Here is a 27,996-nt window from a genome sequence, read left to right on the forward strand (position 1 = left end):
CCCAACAGACGGAAGCAAAGCTCTCCACCGCCGACCAGGAAGTGGCGAGCGGAAGCTGCACGTGGTTTTCGGGGCGCCACGTGGGCGGAGGCTGGATTCGGAAGGCTCCCCCCCTCCGTGCCAGCCCTGCCCTCGCTTGGCCGCCCTTCCCCTGGGAAGCGACATGGAGGAGGAGGAGGAGGAGGCGGCTCCGCGAAGGCGGCAGCTGCCGGACTCCAACGCCCGGTACCGGGACAGGAGCTTCTGGGACTCGCGGTACCAGGACGAAGGGGCGGCTCCGGCCGAATGGTTCGGGGGCTTGGAGCGATTCCGAGAGCAGCTGGAGGCGGAGCTGAGCCCGGGTGACCGGATCCTGGTGCTGGGTGAGTTGCCTGCCCGCCTGGAAGCGTGGTATGGTCTGTCACATTATTATTATTTATCTCATATTCTTTGTTGCGTTTTATATCCCACCCTTTTCTCCAAAGAGCTCAAGGTGGTGTCCGTGGTTCTCCCCATCCTCATTTAATCCCTGCAACAACCCTGTGAGGTAGGTTCGTAGAGTTGGAAGACCCCCAAGGGTCATCTAGTCCAACCCCCTGCAATGCAGGAATCTCAACTAAAGTAAGGTTACCAGATTTTTTTCAATAAATCTGGGGACACTGTTCAGCTTCAATGGATTTTGTATAATAATAATAATAATAATAATAATAATAATAATAATAATAATATAAAATTAATAAAATGATAATAAAATGATAAAATTATATGCCGCCGTCCCCAGCCTAAGCCAGGCTCAGAGCAGCTAACAACAATAAAAGTAACACAGCATTCTAAAATCAATTCATTCTAAAATCAATTCAAAATCAAATTAATGGCAGCCATTGGGCTAGAGTTCTGTGAGGACTGATTTGTAAATCTGGGGACTGTCCCCGGGAAATGGGGATGTCTGGTAACCTTAAACTAAAGCATCCATGACAGGTGGCCATCCGGCGTCTGCTTAAAAACCTTCAGGTAAGGAGAGTCCACCGCTTCCTGAGGGAGACAGTTCCACTGTCGAACGGCTCTTACTGTCAGAAAGGTCTTCCTAATGTTTAGTCGGAATCTCCTTTCTTGTATCTTGGTTTGTGTCCCACCCTCCGCAGCAGGAGAAAACAAACTTGCTCCATATTCCATGTGACAGCTCTTGAGATAATTGAAGATGGCTATCATCTCTCGGCCTCTTCTTTTCCAGGCTAAGCATACCCAGCTCTTTCAACCATTCCTCATAAGGCTTGGTTTCCAGTCCCTTGATCATCTTGGTCGCCCTCCTCTGCACACCTTCTAGCTTGTCAATATCCTTGATAGGTTAGAATCATAGAATCATAGAATCATAGAGTTGGAAGAGACCACAAGGGCCATCGAGTCCAACCCCCTGCCAAGCAGGAAACACCATCAGAGCACTCCTGACATATGGTTGTCAAGCCTCTGCTTAAAGACCTCCAAAGAAGGAGACTCCACCACACTCCTTGGCAGCAAATTCCACTGTCGAACAACTCTTACTGTCAGGAAGTTCTTCCTAATGTTTAGGTGGAATCTTCTTTCTTGTAGTTTGGAACCATTGCTCCGTGTCCGCTTCTCTGGAGCAGCAGAAAACAACCTTTCTCCCTCCTCTATGTGACATCCTTTTATATATTTGAACATGGCTATCATATCACCCCTTAACCTCCTCTTCTCCAGGCTAAACATGCCCAGCTCCCTTAGCCGTTCCTCATAAGGCATCGTTTCCAGGCCTTTGACCATTTTGGTTGCCCTCCTCTGGACACGTTCCAGTTTGTCAGTGTCCTTCTTGAACTGTGGTGCCCAGAACTGGACACAGTACTCCAGGTGAGGTCTGACCAGAGCAGAATACAGTGGCACTATTACTTCCCTTGATCTAGATGCTATACTCCTATTGATGCAGCCCAGAATTGCATTGGCTTTTTTAGCTGCTGCGTCACACTGTTGGCTCATGTCAAGTTTGTGGTCAACCAAGACTCCTAGATCCTTTTCATATGTACTGCTCTCAAGCCAGGTGTCACCCATCTTGTATTTGTGCCTCTCATTATTTTTTGCCCAAGTGCAACACTTTACATTTCTCCCTGTTAAAATTCATCTTGTTTGTTTTGGCCCAGTTCTCTAATCTGTCAAGGTTGTTTTGAAGTGTGATCCTGTCCTCTGGGGTGTTAGCCACCCCTCCCAGTTTGGTGTCATCTGCAAATTTGATCAGGATGCCCTTGAGTCCAGCATCCAAGTCGTTGATAAAGATGCTGAATAAGACCGGGCCCAAGACAGAACCCTGTGGCACCCCACTATTCACTCTTCTCCAGGATGAAGAGGAACCATTGATGAGCACCCTTTGGGTTCGGTCAGTCAGCCAGTTACAAATCCACTGAGTGGCAGCATAGTCAAGACCGCATTTTACCAGCTTCTTTACAAGAATATCATGGGGCACCTTGTCAAATGCCTTGCTGAAATTAAGGTAGGCTACGTCCACTGCGTTCCCTTCATCTACCAGGCTTGTAATTCTGTCAAAAAAAGAGATCAGGTTCGTCTGACATGACTTATTTTTCAGAAATCCATGCTGACTATTGGTGATCACAGCATTCCTTTCTAGGTGCTCACAGACTGTTTGCTTAATGATCTGCTCCAGAATCTTCCCTGGTATTGATGTCAGACTGACTGGGCGGTAATTATTTGGGTCCTCTCTTTTCCCCTTTTTGAAAATAGGGACAACATTTGCCCTCCTCCAGTCTGCCGGGACTTCGCCTGTTTTCCAGGAATTCTCAAAGATGACTGCCAGTGGTTCTGAGATCACATCTGCCAGTTCTTTTAATACTCTTGGATGCAGTTCATCTGGCCCTGGAGACTTGAATACATCTAAACTAGCCAAGTATTCTTGTACTATCTCCTTAGTTATTCTGGGCTTTGTTTCCTCTGCTGAATCATTTGCTCCAAATTCTTCAAGTCGGGCATTGTTTTCTTTATCGGAGAAGACTGAGGCAAAGAAGGCATTGAGGAGTTCAGCCCATTCTGTGTCCCCTGTTTGCATTTCACCATCTTCTCCTCTGAGTGACCCCACGGTTTCTTTGTTCTTCCTTTTGCTACGAACATACCCATAAAAGCCTTTTTTGTTGCTTTTAACCTCTCTAGCAAGCCTGAGTTCATTCTGTGCTTTAGCTTTTCTGACTTTGTGTCTACACGTGCTGGCTATTTGTTTGAATTCCTCTTTGGTGGTTTCCCCCCTTTTCCATTTTTTGTACACATCCTTTTTTAATCTTAACTCAGTTAAAAGTTCTTTAGATAGCCACCCTGGCTTCTTTAGGCACCTTCCATGTTTCCGTCTCATTGGTATTGCCTGAAGTTGTGCTTTTACTATCTCCCTCTTAACAAACTCCCAGCCATCATGAACTCCCTTTCCTTTTAGTATTACTGTCCATGGGATCTCACCCAGCACTTCCCTAAGTTTTATGAAGTCGGCTTTCTTAAAGTCGAGAAATTGAGTCCTAGTATGCTTGGCTGCTCCTTTCCGCTGTATAGTAAACTTCAGAAGAGCATGATCACTCGCGCCTAATGATCCTTCCACTTCTACCCCACTAACCAGGTCATCAACATTGGTTAGGACCAGATCTAAAATGGCTGTTCCTCTTGTTGGTTCTCCCACTTTCTGGACAATGAAGTTGTCTGCAAGGCCAGTAAGGAATCTGTTTGACCTTATGCTCTTGGCTGAGTTTAACATCCAACAAATATCCAGGTAATTGAAGTCCCCCTTACTACTATCTCCCTTCCTTTTGCATGCTTGGCCATCTGTTCCAGGAAGGCATCATCTATGTCCTCCGTTTGGCTTGGGGATCTATAGTAAACTCCCACAATGAGGTCACTGTTATTCTTCTCTCCCTTAATTTTGACCCAAATGCTCTCACTTTGGCTTTGAGGTTCTAAATCTTGGATCTCTTCACAGGTATACACATCCCTGACATATAACGCCACTCCTCCTCCTTTCTTGTCTGGTCTGTTTCTCTGAAATAGATTGTATCCCTCCATTATTACATTCCAATCATGGGACTTATCCCACCAGGTTTCAGTGATGCCTATTATGTCATATTTAGTTTGCTGTACCAAGAGCTCAAGCTCATCTTGTTTATTTCCCATGCTTTGCGCATTAGTGTACAGACATTGAAGTCCAGTAATCATTCCCCCGTGTCTCTTATTTAAGGATTTTTTCCTCCCACCACTAGGTCTGCGTGCTGTTTGCTCCATTTGGTCTATGACATTTGGATGATCATCTTCATCAATTGATAGACTCCTACCTTCAGGAGCACTGTCTCCCTCCCCCACATTAGTCAGTTTAAAGCCCTCCTGATGAGGTTTCTGAGGTTTTTGGCAAAAACATTCCTCCCAACCGTTGTGAGGTGTAGCCCATCGCTTGCCAGAAGTCCATCTTCAAGAAACTGCAGTCCGTGATCTAAGAATCCAAACCGTTCCTGTTTACACCATTTGTGAAGCCGGCTGTTCACTTCCACTATTTTTCCCTCTCTCCCTGGGCCACGTCGTTCAACTGGGAGGACAGATGAGATGGCAATTTGTGCATTTAATTGCTTCAATTTCCTGCCCAGAGCATCGTAGTCTCTTTTGATCTTCTGGAGGCTATTGCTTGCAGTGTCATTGGTTCCCACATGAACCAAGAGGAAGGGGTATTTGTCAGTGGGTTTTATGATTCCTTGCAGTCGTTCAGTTACATCTTGGATCTTAGCCCCGGGGGGACAGCACACTTCCCGAGACATCTTGTCAGGCCCACAGATCACTGCTTCTGTTCCCCTCAGTAGGGAATTCCCTATCACCACTACACGCCTCCTCTTAGGTTTGGTCGGGGTTCTTCCGTGAGCTGTCCGTTCCACGGTCGCCTGCACATTCCCAGAGGACTGACTTTGCTGCTCGTCTTCATATACCTGATCGACTGTAATGAGGGAGAGATCCTCAAATGGAGTCTGCTCTTCGTCTTCCATGCTAGGGGAGAGGACCTCAAAGCGATTGTGTATTTCTAAACAATCAGAGCGAACCCTGGGCCTCCTACTTCTTTGAGTCATGTTTCTCCATATATCTGGCTCCTGTGTTGGTGAACTAGCCTCCTTCTCAGGGGAGTCTCCGGTCTCCTCCTTGGTGGAGACGGTGTGCTCTGTTGCTTCCAAGAAGAGCTCCAGCTCTCTAATTCTTTGGAGCGTAGCTACACGTTCCTCCAGTTGCTGGACTTTGTCTTCTAAGAGGGCAATCAACATGCAATTGCTGCAGGTAAAGCTGCCTGCAACCTTTGGCAAGATGGCAAACATTGTGCAGGAACCGCAGGCGACTGCAGCTGTTCCCTCACCCTCCATCTTGAGAACGTGTCGTTGGGGGTGGCTACAGCGGTCCTCCATCATAAGAAGCGTGAAGACAGGACAAATAACCCCCCCCCAAAAAACCTAGGTCTCCCTCAACAAACGTTTGAGACTAGCTCCCCTAAATCTAAAAGATGGATCAAACTGCGCGCGCCTTTTTGCTCCTTCTTCAGCTGCTGCCCTGCAAGCTCTGATAAGCTCCTCCCACAGCTAATCACCTGCCTCAACAGAAACCCTGCCCCCTCTGACCTTTGCGCAGGGAGAGCAGCTAATCAGCCACAAAGAAACACACACACGAGAAAACCCTTTTTGCTGCTGCCCTGCAAGCTCTGACACTCTAATCCAGGGGGCGGCAACCTAAGGCCCATGGGCCACAAGCGGCCCACGGGGGTCATTTAACCGGCCCATGAGCTGCCCCTGAACTGAGCCGCCCACTCGGCAAGTCCCCTTGCACTGTACTAAACTGGTGCAGCGTGACGCGGGGACTTGCTTTCGTGGTGCCGGAACTTGCGGGCGCATGCGATCTGGCCCACGGAGGGATCTCTGCTGGAGTGAACCGGCCCAGGCAAGGTAAACCTTGCCAACCCCTGCTCTAACCATTACTTCACACTGGCTCTTATTGTTATTATTAAATTTGTTACATGCTTTATCTTCCTCAGGGCAGTCCAAAGGAACCAACCAGACAATTGTTATTGGCGTCAGTTTCAGGAGACAATGGATGTGTGCACCTTTGGGGGTGAGGTCAAACTCTTGGAAAGTTGCAGAGCCTGCTTGTGGCTGTAGAAACTGATGCAGAAGAGACATGTTTTGTTGCAGCTGGGGCAGATGAAGGCGTCCAGTTGTGTTGCTGCAGATCCTCTGCGGCATTTCTTCTCTCTGCGCTCCTCCCAGCTGTCATTCCATGTCTCCAGGCACTACGGTCATTCTCACCCTGCGGGGTAGATGTTGCCAGTCTTCACATCACGTTTGCAGACATCTTTGTAGCACAGTGTGACACATAACATTCAGACTTGGAGTAAGACCCTGGGACCCTTTGCCAACCTGGTGCCCTCCAGGTGTTTTGAACTTCAATTCCCAGTAGCCTCAGCCCGCTAGCAGGGGCTGCTGGGAGTGAGTTTGTTCATTTACTTGTTTGTTTCATAAAACTTCATGGGCTGCTTGGCTGTAAAAACAAAACAAAACCTCAAAGGGGTTTATGAAACGAGAAAACAATAAAATCAAGAAAAAAATGGCAACCCCACTTTAAAAGGTTGCAATGCTAAAGCAGATTAGAATTACCTCAACTTTCAAAGCATCTGGGTAGGCTTGTCTAAAGAGGGATGTTTTCAGAAGGCTCCAAAAAGAGTAGAATTGAAGGCAGGGGGTTATAATCCGAAACCTCTGAAGGGTGCCAGGTTTGTCAAGGCTGTATGTGTGCACAAAATAGCAAAACACATCTCTCACTGGCTTCCAGAAGCTGCAAGAGGGGAGAGTGCTCTTGACCTCAGGGCCTGATTGTGGGTTTCCCGCAGGCATCTACCACAAAAAGTGGTGGACTCTCCCTTCATTGGGGGTTTTCAAGCACAGGTTGGATGGTCATCTGTCAGGGGTTATTTAGAGACGCGGGTGGCGCTGTGGGTTAAACCACAGAGCCTAGGACTTGCTGATCAGAAGGTCGGTGGTTCGAATCCCCGCGACGGGGTGAGCTCCTGTTGTTCAGTCCCTGCTCCTGCCAACCTAGCAGTTTGAAAGCATGTCAAAGTGCAAGTAGGTAAATAGGTACCGCTCCAATAGGAAGGTAAACGGCATTTCCATGCGCTGCTCTGGTTTCGCCAGAAGCGGATTAGTCATGCTGGCCACATGACCTGGAAGCTGTACGCTGGTTCCCTTGGCCAATAAAGCGAGATGAGCGCCGCTATCCCAGAGTTGGCCACGACTGGACCTGATGGTCAGGGGTCCCTTTACCTTTACCTGCATTGCAGGGGGTTGAGCCAGAGGGCCCTTGTGGGTCCCTTCCGAACATGCAGTTCTACAATTCTGTGATCTGGTTGGACACTGTGAGAGCAGGATGCTGGGCAAGATGAGCCATGGGCCTGACCCAAAAGGTTCTTAATGTTATTATTTACTTTGCCTCTCCTGCATTTTGGGCTGGTGATCCTTCCCATGGAGATGCCAAGGATTGAACCTGCGATTGAAGCCATTGCTCTGACAACCAACTTCTGCCCTTTCCTATAAAAAAAAATATTGCCCTACTATGGATTTGGACAGCCTTTCTCAAGGACCCACTTTCCTCACTACCTTTTGCTTTTTTTAGGAGGATTCAGAATTCTTTTGAGCTATAAAAATATTCTTAGGATGTTGCTCCTATGAGCCACTAGGGGGAAGCAGCGGCACACAGTTGATCCATCAGTCTGCTAGAGGCAGTGGTCTCTGGCCAGTCGTTATGGAGTTTGTTGCTCAGCTCTTTCCTGAAGTCTGTGCCTGTTTGGCACTGGTGTGTGTGTGTGTGTGTGTGTGTGTGTAAACAGTTGCTTCAGCTGAGGCAAAGGGGCAAAATCTTCATGCAATCCTATTGTGTCACCTGAGTTGAGTTGCACCACCCTTTTTGCTAGGTTAATTTACACCACATTGCCAGTTGGTGTGTGACTGATTTGAACTGGCTTAGGATCCGTGCGCTGCAGAAGCAGCCTAGTCATGCTGGCCACATGACCCAGAAGCTGTACGCTGGTTCCCTCGGCCAGTAAAGCGAGATGAGCGCCGCAACCCCAGAGTTGTCCACAACTGGACCTAATGGTCAGGGGTCCCCTTTACCTAGGATCCAGCCTAAGCCTCCCCCACCTGCAACACCTCTTTTTCAGGGCTTAAGATCTGCCAATCTCTACTCAGTCAGCTGGGTGGGATATGCTGGCCTATCTCCAGCTGAGCCAGGATGAGGGAGTTATGCTCAGCCACAAAAACTGCTAGATCAAAACTCATCTCATCCCAATAGATCTAGACTTAGGCTTGCCCCCTAAGTATGCAGCTGGTGGAATTCACACTGGATAGCAGCCTTGTGGAGTGGGGGAGAGCAGAAGAACTTGCAATCCTATCAGCTATTTTATTATTATTATTATTATTATTATTATTATTATTATTATTATTATTAACCTGCCCATCTGGCTACGTTTCCCCAGCAACAATTTAGGCAATGGTTGGGTTTCCATGATGCAGCTGAGCTTCAGGAGGAAGCTAGCATTGCTTTCCTGGAGGAGAGGGCTATCAAGGGCATCAGCTGGAGGCAGCAATGCTTTTCAATACTAGTTGCTGGAAACCAAAGGAGGGGAGAGAGCTCTTGTGCTCGGATCCTGCTTGCTGGTTTCCCACAGGCATCTGGTTGGCCACTGTGAGAACAGGATGCTGGACTGTATGGCTTGATCCAGCAGGGACTTCTAATATCCTTTATCTTGCAAATGCGAGTTGCTCAGAGAAGCCTGTATTGGGGACTCAGGTGAATTCTATTATACCTAGCAAACACAGTTTCTGCTGATAGGGTGGTTCCTGCAAATTTGGTGTATTTTTCATGCGTTGCGGTGCTTAATTCGGCCTTCCCTGCTTCAGATTTTAACGTAATGTGTTGGTTCTTTTGGCAAAGAAAGAAGTGATGGAGTACAGTGGGAGAGAAAGACAGGCAGCTGTCAGGCTTTCTCCTCGCAGTCTTGGGCTAGAAGCTAAAAGAGAGAGAGAGGAGGGAAAGTTGAAAGGGTTGCAATCGAAGGTGCAGCTCTTGCCAGGGGATCTGTGGCAGTGTACCGTAACTATTACATCCATCTTCAAAAAAGAAGTTGCTCCCATCTCACACCTGGAGGGAAGGGGCTTCACATCTCTTGAGGTCTTGGAGTACCCAGTTTTCCTGCAGAGGGGACAGGGGGAAGGGAGTGCAATGGAAACCTTTGTATTTCTGCTGCAGGGGTGACATTTTGTAAACAAGCAGTATCCCGGTTCCTCCTGGCTACCACCAGAGGGCAGTGTGAATAGATGCTTCAATGGCCTTCTGTGCCACTGTTCAGAACCTGAGTGATGCTCTGCCCCTTTTGAAGGGCTGTTCTTGGTGGAGCACAGGTGATTTATAAATAGTGGATGTGAGCGTTGGTCTGGTCTGCAACTGAGAACCCATCCTTAGAGCAGACTTTTCAGGAAAGCCCTGTTTCCTCAGCAAATCCTTCTGATTCCTTCTGTATCTCTGAAGTGTCACCATGAGAGTTAGGAATTTTATTTTCTGTTTTTTACCCTTTAAAATAAAATAAAATATACCTTCCTGATCCTATTGCTGCTAGATGAAAAAGGAGACCGAATATATTTGTCAATGCCCTTTTCAGAATCCTTCAAAGCCCCAGTGCTTATTTGCTTAAAAGTTAGACTTCTAGCCATCATGACTGCAGCAGCTGATGCTGAAAATCTAACCGTGAGAAATGCAGGAAGATGTGAAAACCAAGAGGCAAATTATAGTGTGCCTCAATGCTTTCCTTTTTTTCCCTCTCTTGTGACTTGAACCCATCTGTCAGGATTTTTCGAAGGCTGACTCAGGCTTTTCACACTGATGGTTAATAGTAAGAATATCGTAGAGCACGAGCAACTTGCCCGCCAAGTCTAATTTGGCATCTGCCATGGAAATGATATGCAGATTGTTAATTGCACAAACCTTAAATATTCAAGTTGTCTTTGGCTGTCTGTCTCAGGTATAAAAATATAACTATTTTAATATTTATCTACAAACGGGGTATCTGTTTATACATTTATCTTTCACATTTATATCCTGCCTTATGGGCTTAGCCAGGATCCTCAAGGCAGATTAATCTGGTGAGGATGTCCCTGCTACCTAAAAATATATAGTGATTTTATGAAAATCTCACCTCTTTCTTCCCACCCACCCCCAAAAGAGATGCAGATCATTTGATATTTGGGAAATGGTCTTTTTGGAACACATTTTATAATATGTAGCTGGTAGGGAACAGTCCTATGACACTATCCTGTCTACAAAAACTGACTGACAGTATGAAATCTTACGGAATTTTCGCATGGGTTATTAATGCCTGGGTTTCTTTAAAAAAGAAAGAAAAAAGCTTAGCAGCTGTTGTTGGGCCACAGCTCCCACAATCTCTGACCACTGCCCATGCTATAGTTAATTGTTGTGGCTTTTTTCGCTTACCCCATCCCACTGTCCTCACAGTTGTGAAGAATATTCCAATGTTTTGAATGGCCCATGTCACCATTAAGAAAAAGAGGTTGGAATAGGCCAATAGATATGTGGACTGTCCCTGGATCAAGTGACTTTTCTTCTTTAAATTCTTAAACTAGCTCGGGTTAGTTTTCTGAACTAAAAGGTAAAGGGACCCCTGACCATTAGCTCCAGTCATGACTGACTCTGGGGTTGGGCACTCATCTCACTTTACTGGCCGAGGGAGCCGGCGTACAGCTTCCGGGTCATGTGGCCAGCATGACTAAGCCGCTTCTGGTGAACCAGAGCAGCACACGGAAACGCCATTTACCTTCCCACCGGAGTTGTACCTATTTATCTACTTGCACTTTGACGTGCTTTCAAACTGCTAGGTTGGCAGGAGCAGGGACCGAGCAACGGGAGCTCACCCCATCACGGGGATTCGAACCGCCGACCTTCTGATTGGCAAGTCCTAGGCTCTGTGGTTTAACCCACAGCGCCACCCGCAAGGTGTTTAACTGAAAATCAATCACAGTCAGTGCATCATTTGTAAAATAAGACTTTAGAGCCACCTTGCCCCAAAATGGCAACTGGACATTCCATTTTGGTGACTGTAACCTTGCTTTAAGGGGCCATTTGGCACCTAGCTTATACGTCTTGAGTTTCTAATACTGCTTTTGGTCACCAGTCATGCCCCACTTGCTGATGTCGCCCTTTGCTTGCTCATGCATTCGAAATGATTCCCTCCATAGCACGTGGCTTGGCTTGCTCACTTGAGCCAGCTGCGGAGCTAATCTCTCGGCAGCACATCTGCTGTCTATTTATGGCACGTGGTAATCTCAGTGGTGGAAGTTGATGGGAGAGAGGCGGGATTGGCAGGTGGGTGGGCGGGCTTTGCAGGAAAGGCTTCATCTTTGCGGCCTCTTGGCTTCTCCCAGCAATTCTGCGCGTTCAAAAGCACCAGCAGCTGCCTTGTGCTGATTTAGAACCTTTTCCATCCTGCTCAGTGTGGTCTCAGTTGACTGACAGTTGCTCTCCAGGGTTTCAGACAGGGAGCGTGCCAGCCCTACGTGGAGATGGCGGGGATTGAACCTGTGACCGCCCGCGTGTAAGTCAGATGCTCTGCCAGGGAGCTGCAGCCCTTCCCTTAATGCCTGTGCTGTCAAATGGCATTTCAGAACCAATTAGATTAAAATAAAATCTCCGCAGAGTACCAAACGCAGAAATAAGCCTGCATCTGTGCAAGAGTTTTCAGTGTGGCAAGTGACAGCGTCAGTCTCATCTCTGCTGTGCTGAATCTGGGATACCTTCACCTTAAAAGCTGATGAAATTTCAGGCAACAGCTCTTTCACTGGGGGAGGCGGGGAATGCCCCAACTAGTTATGCAAGCCTGGCTAGCAAGTTAGACTCCCTGTTTTTCTCTCTTGCTTGGGGATCTTGATGTGCCTTCGTTCGTTGGCTTCTTCTTTGAACCTCTCCCAAAGGCTCTGCCAGGCTGGGCACCCTGTGCCCCTGCGCCCTAATCACAGCCAGCAAATTAACAGAATCCTGGCTTACCATTTGCAAAAGTTCCGACTGGGAAGGAGAGGGCTCTAAGCCTCCATTAATCCTACCTGATGGTTTATCTCTTTGATCTGATTGCTGCTGCGGTGGCTTTTAACGTGGTGGCTCCTTAATCTGATATAGGGAGGGAGGCTGGAGCTTCCAAGCAGGTTGGGATTAACTGGGTCTAATCGCCTGAGCCTGTTAGAGGGCCCGTCTGCTGGATGTGTGATTAACAGTCGCGGGATCCTTGCCGTGCTGGAAAACACAGGGGGTGAAGGACAAAATGGAAGATGCGTCTGAGTTTGAGGTGGCAGGCATTGAACTTGCAAATCGTGCAGTCCACTTGGGGTTGAGTTTCCAGTGGCGAAGCCCCTGCTTTGTATCAGGAAGGGTGGGGTTCTGCCTCCAGCATCCTAAATCCACAACACTTCTCATTCTTTCTGGAAGTGCCATTGTGGGGCGGAGAGATCATTCTGCGTGAAGGGAGGGATCATAGCTCCATAGCAGAACATCTGCTTTGCATGCAGAAGGTCCCAGGTTTGGTTCCCTTCAGGTGAGGCTGGTCAGGGCTTCCCACCTGAAGCCTCGTAGACAGTTCTGAGTTAGATAGACCCGTGATAGACTTGGGAAAAGGCCAATTCCTAGGTTTCTGCGGGTGCGGAGATCATTCTGTAACTCTTTTGTGGGAGGATCTAGACCTGGAATGTGGAGCTGGTGGCCTTTCAAATGTTGTCATACTACACTTCCCATCATCCCCATTGTCCGTGCTAGTGGGGCTGATGGGTGCTGAAGTCCAGCGACACTTTGAGGGCACCACATTGTCTAGACTTCAATAGCATGGAGAACCTCATGCACAATGCTACAAAACCAAATCCTATCTTAGATAGGCATAGAAACCATGTGAAACATGTCTGATTCATCTTTATTTTATTTATATTTATTACATTTTTTAAAAATCCCTCCCTCCAACGTGGACATGTTCGGGTTTGCCCTTCAATTTTGCCCTCCCAATTTTGCCATTTTACCGCTCTCCCTTCTGGCTCCCTTTGAGCATTTTGGCCTGGCTGGAATATGCAACCCCCCCGGAGCCGATGGAGGATAGAGATGGAGATGTCTGAGTGTGTTCAGTAACTAGTAGGAAGTCTTGGAGCCAGAGTCTTCATTGGATGCCTGGTTTGTGTAATGCATGATTACTCTACCTGCAGTCCATTTAATATATTGTAGACTGAGGGGAGAGGCAGGGATGCTGGATTTTAAATCCCAGGGGCTGGGGACAGTGCAGGTGAGAACCTAGTAGGGTGGCTTATGTAGACTGAGTGTTGAGATCCTTGAGCCTTCCTCTGGGTGTAAGTGTAAATGCCAGGCGTACAAATGCCAAGCCCAATGTGGAAGTAATTAAAGCGCCTTTTGCAACCCGCTCATTAAGTGCTGCTTCATCTCTAATTAAGCTAATTGTGATCCGCAGCACCCACTCGGTCCTGCTTTTCTCTCTTTTTGCCCTCCGCAGCCACCTGTGGCTTTCCGGGTTCGGTAAGCTACCAAAGGGGAACAGTTTGCGGGGGGGGGGGTGTCTTAGAATTGCCTGTCTCTGGAGTTGGAAAAACGAAGCGTCTTGTTGCTGGGCTCAGGGGTTTTTTGTTTTTTTTTTTAAGAGAAGCGTCATGGCTCAAGGTTAGCCACAAGTTTTAAAGACATCTGCTCTCTTTATCAGGAGAGTAACATTCTCCCTGTAACCAGCCCCAGTCACCAGTCTGCCCAGACCATTTTGGACCAGCTGGAGCTTCTAAACACTTTCCAACGTCAGCCCCAATGACATGAGACACGCCAGCCGTCTTAAAGAGGCACAGTCTGGACCCATGTTGACTGTCTTGGTAAAAGCTAAAGGTGTAAAGTTTTTTAAAAAAATGGTTGTTGGGCTTGCAGGAGGTTGGGCTAAATGACCCTTTGGATTCCTACAGTTCTATGATTCCGTGATGGGCCTTGGGTCTGACTAATGGATCCTTGGCCAATCCTTCATAATCCTAGAACACATCCAGCACTCACCAAAGGCCGCGCATTGCAGGGAAAGAGCAACTGCAGCAGACTGTCTCTGTCTTCTAGGATACAGTGGTACCTCGGGTTACATACGCTTTAGGTTACAGACTCCGCTAACCCAGAAATATTACCTCAGGTTAAGAACTTTGCTTCAGGATGAGAACAGAAATTGTGCTCCGGCGGCGCAGCGGCAGCAGGAGGCCCCATTAGCTAAAGTGGTGCTTCAGGTTAAGAACAGTTTCAGGTTAAGAACGGACCTCCAAAATGAATTAAGTACTTAACCCGAGGGACCACTGTAGTTGGTTCACCGTGGGTGATCCTTTGTTTACAATTGGCCGATACATGAAATTCTTCAGCCTAACTAGTCCAAGCCCATCTCTTTTGCAGGCTGCGGGAACAGTGCTCTGAGCTACAACCTCTTCCAGCTGGGCTATACAGACATCACCAGCATTGACTACTCACCCATATGCATTGCAAACGTGCAAGACCGCTATGCCCATTGCCCAGGCCTGCACTGGGCAGTGATGGACGCCCGGGCCTTGACCTTTGTGGATGGGAGCTTTGATGTGGTGTTGGAGAAGGGCACTCTGGATTCCATGATGGTGGAAGAAACAGACCCATGGAATGTCTCCTCTGAGTCTAGGATGCTTCTGGATCAAGTGTTAACTGAGGTGAGCGGCAAGAATTCCTGTTGGTACCTGGGCTGGATGGCACCATCTTCAGCCATTTCCATGTGTGGCTTCTTGAATCTTGGCCTGTTCCCAAACTTTAAGGACATTAGATAAGCATCACTACATTTTTTTTTCTTGCTTGCTGTTCACTGCTGCAGAATCACACATCTCTGATGGGAAAAATCTATCCTGGCTTATGATTCTAGTCCTCATGTTCATGACTGTGAAGTATCTGATCTCTATCTCTGTCCCATAGTCTGGCCTTCCGTCATGCTGCTATCACACAGCTCCTTTCCGGGTGGGGGTGGGGGGCATTCCACAAACCCCAAGATCTGCAAAGGCTGAAATATTGGATCCAGAGCAAGGAAGCAAACTGCCAAAGCCCATTCAAAATATTTTATTTATTAAATTTATATACTCCCCTTCATTCAAAGATCACAGGGCAGTTTACAGTATAAAAATACAAAATGCATAATATAATAAACAAACAAGCAATATATATAAAAACTGATCCTCCCAAATGAATCTGAATGTGTGATATTGAGTTCACGAGACACAAAATGTAGATTGCAAACACAGCTTAGGCAGCCCTAGAAATCTCGTCTTCCCCCTCCATTTTCCAACATATTCCCCCCTGACTACTTCTAGAAAAAGTGTGGATTGGGCTCATATATATAACACATTGAATCACCCAAAAAACTTTCCCCTTTAAACGGGGTTGTTGGAGTGGGGGACCCTGTCTTGTCCTGCATTCTACCTGTGTTTCACGACTGATGCTGACCACGATGCCCCTTCCATGGCTTCCTAAAATCGACAGCAGTCCTCCTGCAAGAAGTTTTGTAAGGAAGACTATGCGAAATATTGCAGAGAAAATTTATGAATAGAATTACTAGTTAAGGATTATTAAAAGTAATAGTGAAATTAATGAAGTGCAGATTAAGTGATAAAGAGCGAAAAATCTACAGAAGTAGCTGGTGGAAGTCCAAAACATTGTATAAGATAAGAATATATGTTATATGGTTTTTGGAAAATATATGTAAAATTTAATTAAAAAATTATTAAAAGAAAATTGACAGCAGTCCTCAGCCAAGTCAAGATGGTAAATGACAGTCAGATAAAGGGCAGCATGCCTCCCCCCCCCCAAAAAAAATATCCCTCCCATTATGGGGTTTGATAATCAGCCTGTAGCTTCCTTGTTCCCCTAGGGGTTTGATACCATTCTGCAATGGGGGGGGGGACAGTTGTGCAGATGCACCCAAAGTATTTGCTGCCAGAGGGAGGGGTGAAGGGGTTGGTGGGAAGGGGGGGGAGGATAGGATTCATTGGCGGGGGTTGGGGATGAACAATTTCCCAAGCAAGCTTATTTTTGGGATGATAAGAAGAAAGCAGAGTCAACAGCACCCTGCCAACCAAGGGGGGCATTATAGTTTGTTTTCATTCTAGCTTTTATCTTGTATTTTGTGGGGGGGGGGTTAATTTTTATATTATGGATGAAGGGCAGCATACAAGTTTAATAAATAAAAACAAACAGCACTTGCTGGGGCTCTGATGGCGGAAGAGTGTGGCTTCTCCCCACCCCCATCAGTTTTTCTTCCACCGTCCCCCCCCAACCTTTCAGTATCTTGCACATTAATGTATTTGGGGGGGGGGATCTCTTCCCTCTTTCTCCGCCACAAAAAGAGAGAGAAGCTTGAATCTCCCCGGTTGCCATGGCAATGCCGCTCTGTCATCAATGGCTGCTTGCAGATGGCAGGGTTTGAGTCCGGAGGAGAGAACTTCTTTTTCATGTTTTTCTGGTTAAAGGGGTAGCCCCAGGGAAGTGTCCTGTTTGCAGCATTTCCGTGGGACTTGCATTTGGGGGGGCGGGTTAGTAGCGGCAGCACGGGGATGTGGGGGAACAGCTCACAGCAGGCTGTGCATCTTCACCCCTGGGGGGAGGGTGCACTGTTGTTGCCAATAGGCCTCTGGCGTCTTGGGCTAAGAAAGTGGGGGGGGGGGACAGAATGTGTTGATATCCAGTGCCCCCCAACCACATTTTGCCTGTCTTCCCCTCTTATTAGCTTCAAGGATCTCTCTTTTCTCCTTAAATCCCCCCACCCCCCCAAAAAAAATGGTCAGCTGGTTCTCCCTGTTTCCATGGAAACCCTCATCCCTATTGACTAGGCCATGGCATTGCAATAGGGACAGGCAATGCCTCCAGGCTGTTATTAATTGGTCTGATGTGTCCATAGCAGCAGGAACCATATTGAATTTGGCTGTGTGTGTTTTATTTTTATTTTTTTGCGGGGGGGGGGGCGTTAGGAAAGTACAGGATTGGAAATCGTGGATGCTTCTACGCTTATTCTCGCTCTCTCCTCCAATCTCAAGTCTTTCCCTACAGTCTTCTCCTCCTGCATTTCTCCCTCCTGGCTCTGAATTTTCAGGGCTCTTTTTGCATTCATGTGGGGTGTAAAGTGGCGAAAGATCTTTGCTGAGTTTCCACCAAAGGAGATGGGGGGGGGGAATGTCTTCACTTGCTTGGGATGAATGCCCACGGGTGGCTAGTGGGTGGTATCTAGCCTAGCTCCACTCACGAGTAGACCCACTGGAATGAATACGCAAGGATGCAGGAAGCTGCTGTCTGCTGAGCCAGGCTGCTGATCCAACCAGCTCTGTATCTCCAACACTGACTTCCAGCAGCTCTCCAGAGATTCAGACAGGGAGCCATTCTCAGATATACCTGTGGAGGCTTTGTATCCTTCTGTATGTCAAGGCAAATGCTCTACCACTGAGCCATTAATTTCAGTGGACCTACTCTGAGTAGGGTTAATGTTGGATAACCACCACAGTAGCTCTAGAGCAGCTGGAGTCGTTTTGCCACCCGTTCTGCCTCTGCCTCTCATTTTTCCCCGTCTGATTTCCCACCCGACCAATCTCCTGCTTGAGTGCTTTCGCTGGGTGATTCCGTGGGTCAGTCCCTCTCCTCTCTGCTGCTGCCCTTGAGGGATCCTGCCATGTAGGTCCCTCGTGTCTCTCTGGCAGAGGCAGGCGAGGGGATCAATCCTCCCTTGCCTGCACCCCCCCTCCCCACAGAGAGGCTTCCTGCCCCACAAACTCCCCAGCCCTCCTGAGGAACCGGGAGACTCTCTGGCCGGCATCCTCAGATGACCTTTGCTGTTGAGCAGAGAGGCAGCATCTGTGCAAGGTCTCCTGGCGAGGGGCTGGGTGCTTTGGAGTGATCTCCCATTTCCCTTGGAGCTAGCAAGCCAGGCTGCAGCGACAGAGCCGTTTAAAGTGACTCCAGAATCTCCGCTTCATTTCAGCCATTTCCAGAGAAAAATGTTGGGGGGGTTGGAGAGAGAGAGAGAGGAGGCAGACGGATGATTGACTCATTTTGTTAAATCTGGCACATCAGAGTAAAAGGGTTTTCTCTGTGCTGTCTTTACAAAGGTGAGCTGTCAAAGGTGTGATAAAGTTCTAGTCAATAATTCTATCGCCTCATATATTTATTTAAAGTTTGGTGCTTAAAAAAAAACAACCCAACACAATCCCACGCTATAGCCAACTTCCAGAGTAGTTTCCAGACCGATAAAAATGAGAACGTCTCTACCCTCAGGCTTTCGATCTTAACAGGGCACAGCACCAAAGGAAAATGCGCAGGGAGGGAGGAGGAAATAAGCAAGCTCGGGTTCAAGGTCTTGATTGCTAGTTGTTCTGATGGAAAGAAAAGTTCAAGGAGAGGATGCTCCAAAGGCTGCCAGTCCTTTGGCTGTGCCAGTGGAGTGGCCTTGTATCCTACCTGTTCCCTCTTCTGCTGCAGCCTGGCTTCTGGCAGGTGATGAAGAGCCTCCCACCTGCTGCATGTTATTGTGCTGAACGGTGGAAAAAGCTCGCTACCCAAGTGGCAGTCTTGGACATCAGAAAGAGGGGTTTTGTGTCACCATCTCAACTTGCTGCATGTGGGAAACCTTATGTTGAGAAGCAGTAAAATGAGCACACACAAAATGGTAACCCGCCCCCCTGCAGTATGAAGTGGCACGAGCCAAAAGTTTAGCATCTTCTACTCTAGTGCACAAAGGGGGTTGCAGACTTGTGCCTGGACTGTACCATTTCAGGCTGAAGGTGGGGGTTCACATGATTGAATTCCCCTCCACACAACAAACCAGTGTGATGTGTAGGAAGTCAGGCTACAGCACACCTTGCCCTTCCATGCTAATCTGCAGGGAATGTTTTTGTGAGCTTCCACCTGCTACGTTCTGAATTGGTTTATTCCAAGTATAGGTTTACCATCTGAATTGAGAACTAGGCAAGGCAGCGGACAGCAGCCTTTTTGGGAAGGGGGCAAGCAGGGCATATTTGTAATTTTGAGAAAGTGCCCTGGCTACCACTCACAAAATGGCTGCCGTGGGGGCATGGCACAATAGCTGCCATGTCTTTATGAGCAGAAAAAAGAGTCAGGGCCATAAAATGGTGTGGGCATGTTAGCTTATCTGCTACCCCATCTGTGGGGTGCTGCACTCCCTCACAGAGAAAAGCTCTTTGCGCCTCTCCTCTGTTCAGAATGGAAGGGAGGCTGCATGTCCTTTCCTGGAAGCCTGTGAGATGTGGACATGCTCAAGCCAGTGTGTTTGATGGAGGAGAGGCTGAGCTGGCGCAAACAGGAACTGAAGAGGACAAGCAAACAATGCACTGTTGATTCAGGTGCCATCGAAGCTCCTCGTGAGCGCTAGTGGTGCACACTGCTTGTAAGGGTTAGATAGCCAGCCTCACAGCTAAACGGACTCATGGTGTATGGATCTTGGCTCCTTCACCCAATGCATTGCAGCTCCAAAGTGTTGCAGAAATAGGGTCCAAAGTCTGGATCTGCAGTCCTAGAAACAATACTTCCCTGCTTCTCTCCCCTCTTCAGTTTAACAGCCCCCCAGAGACTCTGCAATAGCTGCCAGTTGGCCAAAGTCCATGCAGCTGTCTCTAAGCAACAGCATTTCCTGTTCTGATAACTGCAGGCTGCCCTGGCAAAGGGGAACGCTTACTGGATCTCATTCAGTGAATATGATGGGCCCGCTTGGAATCTTTTCCTCTCTCCCTCTCTCTGTGCCTCACTTGTGTGAGAAACTTTGTTCAGGAGCTGGAGCAGAACATCTCTCTTCCCTTTCCCTCCTTCCATGCAGTTGGACTTGGGTGCATCTTCTGTACACACAGAGAGAGAGACACACACATCCCCATACACACACCTCATCCGCACTGCTTGCTATCCCTTGACACCAGTTTACACTGGAAGAACACAGCCCTTAATTCCAGTCTAATCCCAGGTTTCTATATGGGACCAACGAGGTGAATTAGAATTCCCTTCTCTGAGAGCCAGTGGTTGTGTAAACTGGAGGTGGCCTGCTAGGAAATCCACAGGGCAATATTTTTAGGGTAGACTTGACCTGCAATATTGAAATCCAGGTCTCGATAAATAAGAACATAACATCCATCTAGTCTAGCATCCTGTTTTCACAGGGTCCCTGTGGGAAACCCACAATTGGGATGGTGCACAAGAGCACTCTCCCATTCTTCAACTGTTACGCAGAAGAATTATTGCGTCTGACTGGATTTGTCTAATTCTCCTTTAAAGCCCTCTAGGGTGGGGCCATCATGGGCTCCTGTGGGAGCGAGTTCCATACTTTAAGTATACGCTGCCAGTTGAGCCTTCCTGCCACAGGTGCTGCCACTGAAAAGGCCCTGCCTTGGGACACCACCACCTGCCTCCTCCTTTGGCACAGAAGGTTCACCAAGGAAGATACTGAGTCAAGGACAGGGACGGGGGACCTGAGCTTCTCCAGGTGTTGTTGGACTCCAGTTCCCATCAGCCCTAGCCAGCAAGGCCCAGTGGTGGGGGGAACTGGAGTCTGGCAACATCTGGAAGACCCCAGGTCTTCTCCTGGAGGTGTGCTGGTGCCAAACCATTTAGGCACTGCGGCATGCCATGTTGAAGGAAGCCCCACATTGTGTAACAATAATTTGCCTTCTGTTATTTACATGAGGATTCTCAGCAGACCTCCTGCGTTTAGGCTTTTGGGGGCTAGCCTGGACTTCCCCAACATCAGACCCTGCAACTATTTTGCACTTCAGGCCCTTTCGGCCTCAGGCAGCCTAGCCAGCAGTTATATCTATGACTCTCAGATAAAGAAGCAATGTAGAGCCTGGCTCTTTCCCAGATCTGCCTAGTAATTAAGCAAATCGCAGGATTAAACCAAAGCAGGCTTCTCCGGGCTAGAAAGTGAGAGTGAAGCGGCCCAGGGACTTTGTTGGACCATTTCAAGCACTGCCCAAGGCAGCCTGAGTTTCCAAAGCTTTTTGACAAACTTCTTCCCAGTTGTGAAAACTTGGCGCACGCTCCTCCTGCGCCAAGAGGCCGGTTTCTTCACCATGAGGACCACGAAGGCATTCAGCTGTGTGCAATGCCTGGGTGTCTTCTTCGGTCAAGGTGACTTGAATCCTGCAACCTGTATAAATTATGCAGCATTGCACATTTATTCCTGAGGTTGCAGGATGTATATTTCTTGTGGTGTTCTCATAGAGTGGAGGGTGGGGAGGGATGAGGACCTCCAGCCCTCGTCCCCTTGAGCATTGGGGACACTGCTCAGCACCCTCTTCTGTGATTTTACCAGATACTGCTCACAATGCTTTAAAGCTGTGGTTCTCAAACACTCTTTTCTCTGGGCCACACTTTCAGAATAGAAATTTCATTGCGCCACACCAAATTCTTTTATTGATAAGAAATACAACACAACCAGGATTGTCCTAAGTGTCTCTTGATCCTCTTGCCCTTGTTTTGAAAAGATATCTATCCACATTCTGCAAATAAAAATATATTATTTTGATGCTATACTACAATGCACTGAAATGTTGAAATGTTTTTGGGATGGCCCTTGAATCTTCCAGATGAAGAAAATATAAAATGCTGATAAACTGCACTCTGGAAGACGGGGCAGCACACAGTGAAACAGATGACCCTCAAAGCATGCCCGTGGCTGAGTGCAGTACTTCCTGGCCACACGAGCAAAAGTATATCCCATTTGGGGACCGGGAAACGTCAAAAGACAAGGACTTCCGAGTTCCTTTTTTGCTTAATCCAACCCTCGAAATCCAGCATGGATTTATGTGCTGCAGCGGTTTCGGACGCGTGCCTGTCCCCCCTTCTGCAACGGCGAGCTCCTTCTTCTCCCCATAATCCTCTTTTTCCCCCCTAGCTGCAGAAAAAAACACCCTCCTGTCTCTCTCTCTCTCTCTCTCTCTCTCTCTCTCTCTCTGTGTGTGTGTGTGTGTGTGTGTCTTACAATCCCCTTTGCTCCCTTCTAAGAGGACTCTTGCAGCCTCCTGCTACAGGCTGTTCCGGTTAACTGGTGAGTCATGAGAGATGAAGGGCATTCAATCCCCACCTGTCATGGGGAGGAGGGGGTCCAGGCAGCAGAGGGCGGGGGGTGTTTCCTGGGCTCCGCTGGGTGCGCACCACCGGCAAGAGCTGCGCAGCACAGTGCAGGGGGAGGGGGGGAGGGGGGAGGAAGCAGCCGGGCAGGCAAAGTGCTGGCGGCCGAGCGCCAACAGCAGAGTTTAGCATGCTGATCACGCCGTCGCTGGCCGTAAATGCCTTTGACTTTGGATAAAGCCAAGCAAGAAAATTGATGTTCTTTTCCATCCTATTAGCAGGAGCTTAGTTCCAACGAGGAGAAAATGATGATTAAAAGGGTCAAGTCCACTCGGCTTCAAACAAGACGTACCTTGGACACAGTGTCTCTTTAAAATCTTGGCTCAGGAATGTTCTGGGGAGACGGTGGGGAGCAGGAAGAGGAGGAGGAGGAGGAGGAGAGTGGATGCTCATGGAGCAAGGATGGAAGCAGGGTGCCTTGTTCTCGGCTCCACACCACTGGTTTAAATGCCCCCCAAAGGCAAGACATTATGTTGCCTTTATTACTACATACTACCTGTGCAGTAGGACCAGAGCTCAGTAGCAGAGCATCTGTGTTGCATCTAGAAGGTTAAACCCCCAGCGACTTTCCCAAGTAGCCGTTGCCAGCCAGGTAGGCCAATGGCAGCTCTTCTCCAAGGCTGGTGCTTGTAGGAGCTGTGGCCCAGATGGGGAGGGTTCTCTGACCAAGAGAAGTAATAACTGCCTTGCTGCATCAGCACAAGCCCACCCCCCACTGCAGTCTGCTAGATAGAGATGGGCATTTATAAGAAATCACAAAGGCAATGACCTTTCCCTGTGTTTCCCCACATTTGAGTAGCGGGGAAGATTGGTGGTGTTGGTATTCAGGGGCCCTTGCTGCACACTGACATCCAAGCCAAAGGCAGATGCTTCCATGATTTATGCATGTTTAAGACTTTCTGTCATGAGGTCTAGAAACTTGCAAGCTGCATGCCAAAACAGAATGGTGAGTGGGAGATAGGTGTGCCAAATGACACAGTGCTGCTCTGTGATGTGAGGGAAGGGCAGAGGAGGAAAGGAGATCCCAGCCTCAGTAAAGAATCATAGAATCGTAGAGTTGGAAGGGACCCCAAGGGTCATATAGACCAACACCCCCCCATGCAATGAGTCCTCTGAAATCTCCCTCTTTTCCTCCCAGGTGAGCAGAGTCTTACGCCCTGGTGGCCGGTTCATCTCCATCACCTTTGCTCAGCCGCACTTCCGTAAGCGCCACTACGCCCAGCCAGCCTACGGATGGTCCGTCCGGCACACCACGTACGGGAGCGGATTCCACTACTTCATCTACATCATGCGGAAAGGCGAGGAGCTGTCCCCTTCCGACTTGGCACTGGGGCAGAGCCTGCACCTGCCTCCCCAGACTCCGCCCCCTGTACGCTACCTCCAGGACCCAGACAGTGAGAATTTTCTCTCTGCCATTGACCTGTGAGCGGCTGGCAAGGAATGGGGTGGGGGGGAGAGGGGGCACATAAAACTGCTCTCATGACCACGTGCCAATCTGCCTGCTGCTGCTGCTGAACTGCCAGAGTCAACATTTTCTCCCAAGTCATTTTGGGCAATTTCCTGCATACAGTATTCATTTTTTGAATTAAGAAAGAAAGAAGGAAGAAAGCTGCAGTTGGCAACGGGAGCCAATTCCCCATGGAACTGGATGGGAACGTTTTCTGCAGCCAAATCTCTTGTCAGAAAGGAACATTTCCCTCCCCCTTTCGGCATCTTCTCTTGTGCCTGCACTTCGGAGCTGCGAACCCCGTCCCTGGAAAGGGGCGAGGTGTTGGAAACTCTGTTGTTGTTTTTAAATCTCACTGCTGTGCCTTGAAATCCCGCGATCCCCAGGTTCTGCTGGGGTGGTGCTATACAGAGCGGGCTCCTTCGCCAGGCCTCTCTATGGAGAGGAAGATCTAGAGTCTGTGGCCGCCCTCTCTGCCATCTTGAAATGTGGCTTTATTCCGCTCAGCTGGTTTTTTAAAGGCAAGTGACTGCCAGTCCTGCCTTCACATCTGGCCCTGCCTGTGACAAGTGGCAGAACAGAAGGCCCAGGACAATTCTCTTCTGGGGCTCTTGCACAATCTTCAGGGTCCTCTACAGCATTCCACTAAAATATCCCAGATTCTGCAACTTGGAACCACAGTTCTGCAATTTGAATTCATTGGGCAGATTAACTATGAACATAAGAGTGGACTTCCGCATGCTTTGTCTGTTTTGCTTTGGATAATTTTTTATGCCAAATCGAACGGTGGAAGCTGTGTCACTTGCTGGGAAAGGGGAATCAGATTTAACTAGAAGCAAATGAGGAGCAGGGTTCCTGTTTCCATTGTCATTGTATGCAGAAATTGTGCGCATAATTGTGGCTTTGTTTAGCAGGAGTGAAAAATTTTGCCTCTCTTCTGCACAGCCATTAAAGGCAGAGCCATCCCCTTTGCATCTGGTCCTGGGTAGCCTTGCAAAAACATGGCTGTCCGATGGAATTAGGGTGAAGGTCCATTGGATATTAACAAAAGCTGTTGTTGATTTGAAATGCGTAGAGAAACAAACTTCATTTAAGCATTTAGAAACCAGAATAATGTTAATGTGCCATTTCAGTTTTTAGTCCCACAAAGATCATGATGACTAGAACCCTCACTGCCCTGTTTTTAATGCTAGTGTATTTTTAATAGCTGCACACAGTGGGCTACACGTACTGGGGAAAGAGGATCAGGTGCAAGGTCATCATTCATATGAATAGCATTTCCTGGTTAGGACTAGTAAAGAAAGTGATGGCTGACGTAAATTATAGGTAGGGTTCAATGTGTATGCCACAACCCTTAAGGAGACAAGAGAATGCGCGTAATGTAAAATTGAGAGTTGTGTGTGTGTGTGTGTGTGTGTTTAAACACACACATTTCTAGCTCTTAACAGCTGCAGAAATGTGCTTGAAAACCTGTCATCTCCTGTCTCAGAAGCTGAAGTGTTGTGGCTTGAGTTAGTCTTTCCCATTTCTGGGTGAAGAGGTTCTGCGTACCCAGCGCAGATCTTTATTCCATGTCCAAGATCCCATCTCATCTAGCATCCTGTTTGCTTAAGTTGCCAGCCAGATGCTTCCAGCCCCACCCAAGTTGTTATTCCCTACACAAGTGAGATGGGATGGTGGCTACAAACCACAGTGGCCCAGCCCTGCCTCTCTGGCTGGAAGCCGTGTGCTTCTGGAAACCACCAGGGGAGAGAGTTGTAGTTGAGCTCAGGTCCTGCTTGCATCTGGTTGACCACTGTGAGAACAGGATGCCGGACTAGATGCGTCCTTTGGCCTGGGCCATCAAGCTCCTCTCAACGTTCTTGCTGCCTCTGAGGTTTCGTTCGGCTCTCGTGCTCGATAGCTGTTGCTCTCCTCCACAATAGAACCTTCCCAGGACTAGTAAACTCAATAATGTTGTTCGAAATAAGAGTACATACGTTTTTCATGGGGGTTTTTAATACAGGCTGTTCTTGATGCACAATTTGGAGGGTTAAATTGATGCAGAACTTAATATTTATTTATATTTGCACAGAGCAAACACGCGGACCGTTAAGTGAAATCAGCAGGCAGGATAAAATCAGGACCTGGAACACACTGGGATCTTTGTTTCACAACAGGCAAACCATGGGTCCAGGGCAGAATAAAACAGCCCCACCCCACCCTTCGTTTGAAGAGGGGAGGCCAACTCAGGGGAAGGAAAAAGCCCAGTTCACCCTGCAGAGAAAACTCTGGACCAAACTTGCCAGGATCTCTTCCTTTGGCAGGTCACTAACAGGCCCTGCCCAGGGTTACTGAGTCATTCACATAGGAAGATGACAGTGTTTAGTAGTGGTTAGAGTACCAGACTAGAACCTTGGAGACCAGAGTTCAAATCCCTGCATGGCCACAAAGCTCACTGACCTCAGGCCATTCACTGGCTCTCAGCCTAACCTACCTCACAAAGGTATACGTGCAATGAAGTAATTAATTTAATTTAAGTTAATTAAACTGACGTCCACTTTGCAACAGTACTTCAGGTTTCCAGAGAAGGGAACATTTCCAACCCTACCTGGAAATGCTATTGAGGATTGAACATTTGGCAAGCAGGGCAGGTGCCCTGCCAACAAGGCTCAGTCAGTAGAGTGCGAGACTTTTAACCTCAGGGTTGTGGGTTCGAGACCCACGTTGGGCAAAAGATTCCTGCATTGCAGGTGGTTGGGCTAGATGACCCTCGTGGTTCCTTCCAACTCTACAATCCTGTGAGTCCCCGAGCGGCACCTGAGCGATCCCTGACAGATGGCGGCTTGCCTCTGCCCCTGTGGCCTCTATACAGCTCTGCAAAGGTCCCTGCCAGGCCGGGCAGAATTTCGCGGCTGCCCGGCAGTGAGCAAAAGGGTGTTTGTGTTAAAGGGCGTTGTGTTCAGTAGCTTCCGGGCAGAGCCCCTGCCTCATTACCTCTGCTGCCACCCCCTCCGTTGGTTAATGTTGGAGGAAGTCCAGCTGCCTGCTCTTTGTGGATGTTAATGAAACTGCCAGGGAACCTGTGAATCATTTTAATGCTCCCCATCCGTCTTACATGAGGGAAAGAAGGGAAGGGACCACTGTACTGCCTCTTCCCTCTCTCTCTTTCTCTCCTGCCGATGCAGATCTCACAGGAGCTGGGGGCGAGGGGGGGAGAGAGAAGTGCGCAGAGATGGAGGCTTTCTGTTTCATCTTCTGCCATAAGCAAATTGCTTTAATCCTGTTTTTCTCCCTTGAATAATTGGGAAGCCCAGTGCTCGTGGGGGAGGGGGCACAGCCCTGGGTGCCTAGTTTTCATCTCAGTAGTTCCTCTTCCTCTGCACAATGATGTTCACTTAGAAACCAGCATTTGCCTCTCCTCTTCTCCCCACCAGCATTTGATGTTTCCAGACTGAGCATCCTGGAATTTATGGATGTGACTTAATGGGCTGATACATCTCCCTCCCCTCTTCCCTGCTACCCTTTCTCTCTCCCCCCCCCCCACTTCACCTACCTACAGCCACAAAACGCGCAGATATCTTTTCCAGAGTTCACAGGCTCTCGCTTTAACAGAAATAGTTCAGTACAGCAGCGATATTCACAATGGCATCTGTGCACTCTTTTGCAGGCAAGTGAATGCAATTGGTGGAGAGAGAGGCCATGCCTTGCCTGCTTTCCACATCTCTCTTTTTACCATGAACTGATTTGGCACCTGCCTTTAACTGCAAATTAAAAGTGTGGGTAATTTTTTTTAAATAAAAAAAATGTGATTTAATCAGAGTCTTCTCTCCCTCTGAAGGGGTGTCCAGGGCTGTTTATAATAATCTCCGCACATCTCCGTCTCTCTCTCTCTCTTTCATAATGTAAATGTTACAGTTATATAAATGACACAAAGTGCCCCTCGAAGCAGGATGCTCAAAACCCAAACTGTTCTGCACTTTTAAATTGAAAAATAAGCTGCCAGTATATGTGATCTGTGTACATCTCTCAGATCGGGACAATGTATTCTGACATCATGTCTTGGTACAGTTAAATTTCTTACAAGCATTAAAAGGCACTTTATGTTTTGATGACATTTATTGGGGGTTGGGGGTTTTTAAACCCAAAATCCTCCTCTTCCTAATGTTTGTTAGTTCTTGGGTTTTTAACCAGCTATCGTAAGTATGAGGCAATTCAGATTTGAGAGAATGGAATTCATACCCCAAACCTGCCGAAGATGAATTGTTTGTGACCTTGGCCTGGTCACCATCCCTCAGCCCTTGCATCCCAATTTGTAAATGGGT

The 27,996-nt window shown here is 48.1% G+C and overlaps 1 protein-coding gene across 2 annotated transcripts; it reads left to right on the forward strand.

Moving 5' to 3' along the window:
- Nucleotides 1-73: 73 nt before the first annotated feature.
- EEF1AKMT4 (EEF1A lysine methyltransferase 4) lies at nt 74-27,996 on the forward strand. 2 transcript variants are annotated; one of them, XM_083612983.1, is made up of 3 exons: nt 74-362; nt 14,509-14,792; nt 23,384-27,996. In XM_083612983.1, the coding sequence occupies exons 1-3, from the start codon at nt 164-166 to the stop codon at nt 23,669-23,671; spliced, it is 771 nt and encodes a 256-aa protein (XP_083469109.1). In that variant the 5' UTR covers nt 74-163; the 3' UTR covers nt 23,672-27,996. The 2 variants fall into 2 exon arrangements, with proteins under 2 accessions (XP_083469109.1, XP_083469110.1); XM_083612984.1 differs by lacking the exon at nt 74-362 and adding an exon at nt 8,582-8,713.

Source organism: Podarcis filfolensis (genome assembly GCF_964270895.1).
Source record: "Podarcis filfolensis genome assembly, chromosome: 5".
NCBI classification, from domain to species: domain Eukaryota; kingdom Metazoa; phylum Chordata; class Lepidosauria; order Squamata; family Lacertidae; genus Podarcis; species Podarcis filfolensis.